The 9734-nt window shown below is 38.1% G+C and overlaps 1 protein-coding gene across 2 annotated transcripts; it reads right to left on the reverse strand.

Annotated features, from left to right (window-relative positions):
- Window positions 1-400: 400 nt before the first annotated feature.
- adra1d (adrenoceptor alpha 1D) lies at window positions 401-9106 on the reverse strand. Of its 2 annotated transcripts, XM_079670198.1 has the most exons (3): window positions 8902-9106; window positions 7435-8595; window positions 401-1834 (listed from the first exon to the last, which is right to left on the reverse strand). In XM_079670198.1, the coding sequence occupies exons 2-3, from the start codon at window positions 8372-8374 to the stop codon at window positions 1284-1286; spliced, it is 1491 nt and encodes a 496-aa protein (XP_079526324.1). In that variant the 5' UTR covers window positions 8375-8595; window positions 8902-9106; the 3' UTR covers window positions 401-1283. The 2 variants fall into 2 exon arrangements, with proteins under 2 accessions (XP_079526324.1, XP_079526325.1); XM_079670199.1 differs by lacking the exon at window positions 8902-9106 and having other exon boundaries at window positions 7435-8860.
- Window positions 9107-9734: the final 628 nt, after the last annotated feature.

A 9734-nucleotide genomic window follows, 5' to 3' on the forward strand; every position in this document is an offset into this window, starting at 1 on the left:
GAAAAACATTAAGTATTAATGTCATTGTGGAATGAAGCTAGTAATAGATGGTGAATTAAGGTTAAATAGTGTTGATGGAGTCTAGCTTTTTTCAATTTGTTTCTGTATGTTGCTTGCAGCTACAGCCTCATGTTAGTCTGTTACTCCCTTTGAATTATTCAATTTGCATTTTTTTTCAGACATCAGATGCTCATTTACCTGTTTGTCTTTGTAAAAACATGCAGATATTGATTTCTGTTAATCCACTTGATTTGTTTATTGTCTAATACTACACAATTTTTACCTGCCAAAAACGTAAGACCTTAAGGGGAAAGGAATTAGGAGGTAAAACATTCAACGCAATGGTGACCTCTGCTGGATGGGGTTATTATTATTATTTTTTACCAAGAATCAAGGATTCCTTACAGTAATTTAACAGACAGACAAAGTCTGTGTCCTCTCTTTTTTTATTTACAAACATTAGATAAAGAAAATACAAAAAAAGCATGTTCATTTCACATTCACTTTTTGATGCATATGACAGAAGGGACAAGGAGATAAATGGGTTTATATTCACACAAGTGTACATATTAATGCCAAGTCAACTTATAAATCAACCACTTGGAATAAATACTGCGCAGCATTTTTATTGTTTGATGGACTTTTATCATTCACAATGCCTTGTCAAAAAGAAAAATCGCAGATCAAATACCATAATACATTTAGTTGATTAAATCCAGACATCCTGACAACATAATAATTGCACTGCTCTTATTTCATTCCGTTTCGTTTAAAAATGTCTTATTTTATCCTTTACAATTGTGTTTTTTTAATGTATTTATAATCAGCTGAATATCAAACAAAGGCAGTCATCAAATAGTGTCAAATCAAATGTTTTATAGTTCAAGACATGGAGACTGATATAAACATTTGAACGTTGAAGGAATAAGCAGTAATAATGAGGCTAATGTTAAATATCTTGTCAAAAGTGAGTTAACCTGTGGGCTGTACAATGTCGATGAACAGAGTTTCCAAGTGACAGCAGTCAAAGTTAGTCCAAAACGTTAGCTACTCCTTGTCTCTTATAAAAGTGGCTTTTAGGAGTTTACAACAATCGTTTCATCTGATTTAACAATAAGGATTGAGATAAAGTTTAAGTCCTATTTGTGCTGGGTTTAAGCCATCATTCTCAGTCCACAACTTTGATTCTCAAATGTTTTGTAAACACATAAAGTGAGGCCCATTACAGTCTTTCATACACGTTAATGGAATTTTAAGTTATTCAAATATTCTCTGGTGGCCCTCTAAATGTCAGTCTCTTTCAGGCCGTAGCAGTCTGCAAGATCATATAACTGATAACTGCTCTGCTCACAGGAGTTGTAAATCCCCATAGAGACGGTGTCCACTATGTCAATCCGACCCACTGCGGGTGAGCTTCCTTTTCCCGGCCCTCCCTTGATTTTATTTGACAGGTTGTTCACTTTCTCTTTGAGCTGGAAGGAGGATTTTTGCAGTGGTGGAAACAGATTCCATCTTTTGAAAGCTGGAGAGCGCCCTTTCCCCTTGTGTAACAAAGAGCCGCCACAGGATTCGTTCACAGGGAAGCCAATCTTACGCTCTCCCCTCTGATCTCTTGTCATTCCCTTTACAGCCGTCCGCCACTTCTGGTCATAGAAGCGACGCAGGACCCTCTTTCTTTGGTGACACTGGCACCTGAGGATCCGAGTGAACGCCCGCTGGAACTCTTTGCTGGAGCAAGGGTAGATCATGGGGTTGATGCAGCTGTTGAAGTAGCCCAGCCAGAAGATCACCTTGAAAAGCGTTTCCGATGGTTTCAGTGCTGAGAAAAAGGCACCTATACAAGAAGAAACCATAAGAAATATTTGTGAGTAAATGCAAACTGCAAGTACTGTCTACTGCTGCATTTTCACAAAGTATCTTAAACTATACACCAAGAACAGTTACAGAAAAATGTAAATAGATCATCATCAATCATGATTGATGATTTTTTCAATTTGGACTTATAAGTTTACATTATTTAAAAATAAACATATAATACATTTTTAAATGGGGTAAGGTTTGTAAGAAACAATATAAAAAAGCATTGTAAAATCAAACAATGTGTATTTACAGCTGTATTATTCTTATGCTACATTTATACATTTGTCATCCTTCTGACACTTGGGTGTTCACAGCACTTTTTTAGGATGATTTATTGTGCAGCAATAACGAGAGTTGACATTGTGTAGACTTTGATTAATGGGGAAAGACATTAACAGTGCATGCTTCCACCACAAGCCCTAATGCAAAAAACTAGTTATGAAGCTCATGTGATAATAAGATGGATTGTTAAAGTGCTAAGTACATTATATTTTTGAATGATTGTAATGTATGTACATTTGACCATCATTAACTTGACAGCTGACAACATGAATGGAATTTATATAATTTCCTTAGGTGTATGCTTTTTTCTGAGGGCATGAGGTAGAATATACACCTTGTCTTGATAGGTGTTAAAAACGAGACAGCACAAATGTAGAGTAGTAGTACCTGATTTAATTTGTAATGCATGTATGCTGCCCTGACTTGTGCAGAGGTTTATTCAAACCATGTGTGTGTCATTAGTGCCAGAATGATGGAGAATCCAGCCTTAGACAACTTCAAATATTCCTGATCAGCTTTCTCTGAGATGATGGAGCATTCAAATTGAAGAGCTTAGTCTTTTTCAGGGACTAGTTGACTAAAGACAATATGATAACTTTTGGCTGTTAACAAGATTTCATATATCCTTACAATAAAGAATATTACAATAATTATAAAATAATAGTGTGGGGTTAAAAGGTCATGTTTTCTGCCCTAGTTGTTTGGTTCAATTAATAAAACTCGCTATGGCAATTTATGTATGATATTAACGCTGCCTTTTCCTATTGCTTTATAGACTCCCATGGCTTGGATTTAACACAGTTGTTGACCCTGGACACTGATGCAACATGTCTCATTGGTCTGCACTGCCTGTGCCAAGTAGTCCATTTTCATTTCAGTTCTGTTGGTAGGATAATGTGGAAATAAACGAAAATGGCTTGTATGTGATTTTCCAAGTAATGGTTTCATTCTGCTTTGACATCAGCTAGGCACAGCATACTGTGTACTTGATTGTGCCATTAACTCAGACACAAAAACGGTATAATAACTCAAGTTCTCACTTTTACTAGTAACATTATCTGCAGCATGAACAGTATTATGTGTGTAGCATCGGCTACCTGCCACTTCTATTCCTGTGAGACCTCATCTGTAAACAAGGCTCAACCCGGTAAAACAATAAGATGAATACAGTGGTTAAATAAAGTGACGCTCTCCATTGATTCTTCCCACTGAAATTCACTCACCTTAACCCTCCTGTTAACCTCAGATTTACTTTACACCCTTTTTCCTCTGGGGTCAATTTGACCCCAGTAGTTTAAAACTCAAGACAATGATCATATTCCAAATTTTAACCACAATGTAAGTGTATGTGTTTTAGTTATCTTAGTTGAATACCTAAATAAACATTTAAATAAAACATTACCCCAACCTTCCCCCCTACAGACCCCTTTATCCATCCAGAATTCCTATTATGTGACTATCAAAAAATATATAAATCACCATAAAATCTCACTGACTGAAATAAAATGTTAAAGTAAGATCTTTTTGATGTTGTTAAAGGACCAATAACTAAAGCAGAGGGTAGTTTTCTTTTACAATGATACATTTGCATGTAATAGTCACCTCGATATCATCCCACACAATCAACACAAATATGTCTAAAATGTTGACATTTCTATATTTTTTATACAACTACAAGAGCCTGGGGTCAAATTGACCCCAAGGAAGACCAATGCGTACAAAGTGCGTAGAGGACATATAAAAAAGATCTTCATGTTCATTTGATGTTTACCCATTAGTCCGCACTAAATTAGGAAAAGCCATGAAATACTAAGCGAAAAAAAAAATGTGAACCATTTTTTTAGATACGTAAAACATTGAATGTTGTCAAATTGACCCCATGGATAACAGGAGGGTTAAGGCAGTCAGCCATTGATTTACCACTCTGGAATACAACTCCGACACCACAACAACTTTTATATTCGATGTTTGCAAGATGATTTATAATTTTGATATTTTTGTGGATGGGATTTTTGTTAAAGTTAATTTTTATACATGTTACATCATGAAATGCTTTGAATACACATTTTGTGTGACTAGAGGAATCCCTGATATGTCCGTTCCGAGTTACAGAACCTACAGTTACCAGAAACTGAAAATATTACAGTAGGTGGAATATTGTTAAAGTAAAAAGCATGCAATTTATTTTAGATCTTAAGTGTTATGGCTTGAAGACAACATAAGTCTTAAGATAATGGTTTCAATTGATCTTAGTAATCCTGTGGTGACTTTAGAATTGTCCCCAATATCAATACATATGTTTTGTATTGAAACAAATTCTCTATACATACATTTATTGCAAACATTCATTTTCATCAGGCCGTGTAGGATGCACAATACCTTTTTCAAAACAAAGTCAACTATAAATCTTAATAATTGGAGGCTTGAAAAAAGTATGACAGTGTGTCTTTTATACTGATTGAGTTTATTTCAGCTACACATAAAGGAAAATCAGCCCATTCAACACTTTTGAATGATGCATACAAAAGAATTAACTCTAATCATTGAGTGAGAAGTGATTCTCAAAGGCTATTTCTCTTTTTACCATCAGTTTCTGGTATTCATGGGTCTGGTGCACTAATAAAAACAATCTTGTTAGGGCACTCTCTGCAGCTTCAGATGAGTCAGACTACTCAGTCTAGGTTTGCATCATCGCAGAGAAAATGCCTGATTGGCCCAAGAGGTGCTAAGAGTGCAGGTCTGCCTCCCAGCTAAAGGTTACTCATTAATGATGTGCCTCAGCAGCGTACCAGCATCAATCTGTCTGAATCACCGAGTAAACTGGGCTAGAAATGATAGGTTGTGTCTATTCCACGCTGTCAATCAGTCCTTTAGGAAACAAACAGCCTGCCCCCATAGCAATCAACCCATCCCTATGGGGACTTTGTGTTTTAAACTTCTTCTGAATTCTGAGTCATATTGCTGTTGTGTCCCGTCAAAAATGTTGAGTCGTCATGTTTCATGTTTTTGTTTAGTCATTTTTTGTCTTGTCTCCCACTCACCTGTTTCATTCCAAGTTCCTTGACTCCCTATCCCTGTGTGTCTCCCGCTTTCATCAGCACCAGCCCCGCCCCTGATTGTTTCCACCTGTGCCTAGTTACCTCTTGTTTATACTCCCCAGTCTCCCCTTGTCTTGTGTCAGTTCGTCTTGTCCTGTCTCCATGCCAGTAGTCAGCGTACCACCACACTACTGGTTATTTTGACTCAAGCCTAATTTATGCTCCTGAAGTATTTTGTAAGTTTTGTTCCTCACTTTGTGAGCGATTTTCTTTTGTGCCTTTTTTTAAACCTTTTTCACCTCATAAAGAGTGTCGATCCTTATTTGTACATCCTATTTTTGGAATAAAGTACTTTTCGCATACTTTACCTTTGTCTCCCGGGTCGTGCATTTGAGTCTTGTACCTTGTGTATCCAAGTTTGTGACATTTGCACAACATCTTGTCGGAGAGGATTGTGTGTAGGACAGATGGTTTCAAGCAAAGACTTTAAATTACCAAGAATTCTTACATTTATTAGGCTTTTATATCCATTATGATACAGCTATGCTTATGTTTGGACAATTTAGGGGTACTTGGTGGTCTAACCATTAATATTCCTCTAATGATAATCATTTATTTTCACCCTTTTGTTTTCTCTTTTGAATACTGATTCCAAGGAGTGCCACACTCAATCATGGACTCTTTCAGACGTGAGATCCTGGGGGACTAATTCTAAATCCAGGCTGTTTATTATGATCAAAAAAGCAAATTTAATGTAATTGTAATATGAACGTTCTTTCTTAAGGACACTGATTATCTGTTCATACATTAGCTACAATACGAACATAATCCAAATCAACATGTTTCAGAATGATCTCAATATGTATTTTGCCTAATCTTACTGTAAAAATGTGTAATGGCGATATAATGTGTTTAATGTCCCATTGTAGTGAGTGATGTATTTGTACAACACAATACACTTTCATTAAAACTAACTTCTCTCTTGACACATTTTCAATCATATGATGAGTTGAAGTATCCATATAATGGATACAAATAAACTTGGCCTTTCTCTCCTATTAACTTAATAAAGTGATTAATAGTTACTACTTCCTTTATGGCACCTTCTCTCTCCCTGCAGGCTTTGCTTTAATATTTCATTTCAATAAATCTGGAGGTGGAGCAAGAAAGAGAGTGCTGTAAGTGCTATTGATAAGATACTGGCCATTTGCTCAGCTTTTACAATCAATTATGTGAAATATATTCTAAATTAAAATTCTAGGGGCAGCCGAAAGTGTGGATGTTGTCAATACTATTATTTTCTGTAAGTGCCACTCTGATGCATACTCGAGTTATGTGACTTGCATTGGTCATTCCCTGCAAAGCATTTGAACCCTTCAGTGAGTATGTCTCATGCTTGTTTCCATATCTCACCCTGTCAATACTGTGGTCAGTTTAAAAGCTCTTAACATCAAACATGCAAATTTAGTCTTCAGTTTAATCCCACATTTTCAAGTCTTGCAGGTCTAATGTGTTGTTAACATTGAGCAGTCCAAGCTCTGCTACAAATATAGACACTGAAACAAGTTGCTTTCTTTCGTTGTGTTACTATGTGAGAGTATTACTAAAATAGCTGTGATGGCTGCAATTCTGACAGAATTCAGTTTTAGAGTGCTCATTACTGAAGAATGTCAGTCTATTATGATTGCTCTTTCAAACATTTGATATAGGCCCTCTGAATGAAAACAGGCTTTCAGACAGGAAAACAATCCACATCGTGATCATGTTACAGATTTGACCTTTTCTGACCAAAATATGTGTTTTCATAACAATTGTAATCTTGTGGATCAATTCCTGGCCTATTTCTTAAAATAAACAGCAATTAAATTAAATTAGATTTATAGTTGCTTTTGTGTTAAAATATTATTGTTTATGTACCTAGACGTAGTTGATTTACGTTTTCTTTAGTTCATTGATAAAACACCGGCAGCCATAGCAGGCTGAACAAGTTAAATCACTTAAAATTACGCAAATGCAATGATTTCTTACATTAGCTAAAACAAAAATATAACTGCAGACAATTTCCCACAATATCAGCAGGTGGGTTCATAAATTCCAGTGCATATCACGAGGGCTTTGCTGTTCTTAAGAATAGTAGCCTACATTTTACATTGAGCATAAAGTTATAACATCTATAGGTGAAAAAGAAGCACATGGGCCAGATTTTATCGTGGACCACTGGAAATAGAAATATATTATAAAGTTATAAACATACCCATCGACAGGAAGAAGAAAAAGGGCATCCAACATAGGATGAACATCCCCACCACTATAGCGAGGGTTTTAGCAGCCTTCTTCTCCCTGGAGAATTTCATCAGTCGCACTGAGAGCGAACTCCGGAACGGGTGGTTTTTTGAGCTGCTTGGGCGCGCGTCCTCCAGCACGCTGCGACAGTGTATCCGGAGGACCACTTCGATCGACTTATTTCTCTCTCGTTTGACGCCCGCTTCTAGACTCTTAGTAGTCCTACGGGCCACCACGTAGACCCGAAAATACATGATGAGAATGACCATAAGCGGGAGATAGAAGGAGAAGAGAGAGGAGAAGAGCGCGTAGCCCGGCTCCTCTGTGATTTTGCAGATTCTCTCGTCCACAGGCGGCGGTTCCTTCCATCCGAGGAGCGGTCCAACAGAGATAACAGTGGATGATACCCAAACTAACACTAAAATAGCCACTGCCTTCCTCTCTGTCATTATAGTTGGGTATTTCAGGCAGTGTTTAACACCTATGTACCGGTCGATGGAGATTACGCAGAGGCTGAGGATGGATGCGGTGCAGCAGAGCACATCCACCGCTGCCCAGATGTTACAGAAAACACGGCCAAACACCCAGCATCCCAGAACCTCCAGAGATGCAGAGAAAGGCAGCACAATAATGCTCAGAAGCAGGTCCGCGATGGCTAAGTTGACAATGAAGAAGTTTGTGACAGTCTGCAAATGTTTATTGCAGACAACAGACAGGATAACCAAAATGTTGCCAACAATTGCCACCGAAATAAAGACGGCGAGAAAGATGCCAACCCCGACTACCTTTGAGTCCATTGTGAAGTTCGCACATGGCGTGATGCTGTCGTTTTGGTCCACAAGAGATCCATTGAAGGTTTCAGCAAAATAGATCCCATAGTTGCTTTCGTTCCTCAAGTTAGGCTCTGTCATCTTGAAACGCCATAAAGACAACTTTATAGTTATCTTTAAAAGAGCATTTCACCTTAGGGTTTTCAGTCTCTCTTTCCAGTCAAACGGTCGTCCTCCGGGTAGAGCGAATTATATTTGAAAAATGAAATCCTCAGAGAAAAGTCAACATAATCACATGCTATTGCATGCATGGTTACGAAGCTGTTGTTTGTCCACTCGATAAATAAAACATCTGAAAGGTTCTGAAAGAAAAACAAGGCATATTATTTAGATTGTAGAGCCGATGAATGGGAGTCGGAGGCGGAGTGTTGAGTATGGAACTCCACACTTTATTTTCCATTAGTTTACATAGAAAGGTAGGAACAACTTAGTTACATACTCAAGCTAGAATGATAACAAACCACAGGTGCGCTACTTAACAGTTCAGTGGCGCAACACACTTTCTATAACACAGTGAATTATGTCCCGTAATGTTCCACCACAAGATACAATTAAAATAAGAACGAAAATATCTGAAAAATCTTGCTGTATTTCTACGCATTTCTTACTTGTGATGGTTTTCCTCTGACTGGTGGCATCCTTTGCAACAACTCCCCGATCACTGAGTCAGAGCTGGTACAGCAGGTCTGAACCTACAGCTCCACCCACAAGTCACATATTTAATGTTGCGTTCAAAGTCTCCACAAAAGAGCGTCACCTAAAAGCTACCCACGTATGTTACATGACACACCTATTGACAGTTACAGTGGATACATGTTTATGTTTACCATAGTCATATAATGCCCTCCCGGAAAACTGCCCGAAACAACCTCTCATCCATCATGCAAAGATAAGACAAAGCAGCATCTGACAGATAATCTAAATAGCCACCATGCAGGCACCAACAACCCAGCTCTTACCACCGGAGTAAAACAAATGAGAGTTCCTTCTTGCAAAGCTTGGAAGTTTCCCAGTGACACTGCAGCTGACATCCCCACGGCTTGTGTGAACAGCTCATAAGCAGGACAGGCCTGTACAAACCACCAGGGAGCCTGCAGGAGAGGACAGGTCAAGAGGCAGGGTCAGAGAGCGGAAGAACCAATCCCTGCCAACGGAAAACATCAGCCCAGTGTGCTGTGATTTACAACTCCATCTTGTATTATGTGTTGGAACTCAGTGATTGTGCTGTTATGTTAAATGTTTGTTGTTTATGTATTGTGTCTTGATCAGTGTTGGGTGTAACGCGTTACAAAAGTAACGGAGTTACAGTAATATATTATGATCAAATACGAAAATGGTTAAAGCAACCATCACTAAACGCCAGCAACACTGCATCTACTGCAGACAGTAGCAACAGGTCAGATGGGGACATCACGTTATCCTCCGTTGTGGACACTAGCTT

The sequence above is a fragment of the Notothenia rossii genome (assembly GCF_949606895.1).
Source record: "Notothenia rossii genome assembly, chromosome: 1".
NCBI classification, from domain to species: Eukaryota; Metazoa; Chordata; class Actinopteri; order Perciformes; family Nototheniidae; genus Notothenia; species Notothenia rossii.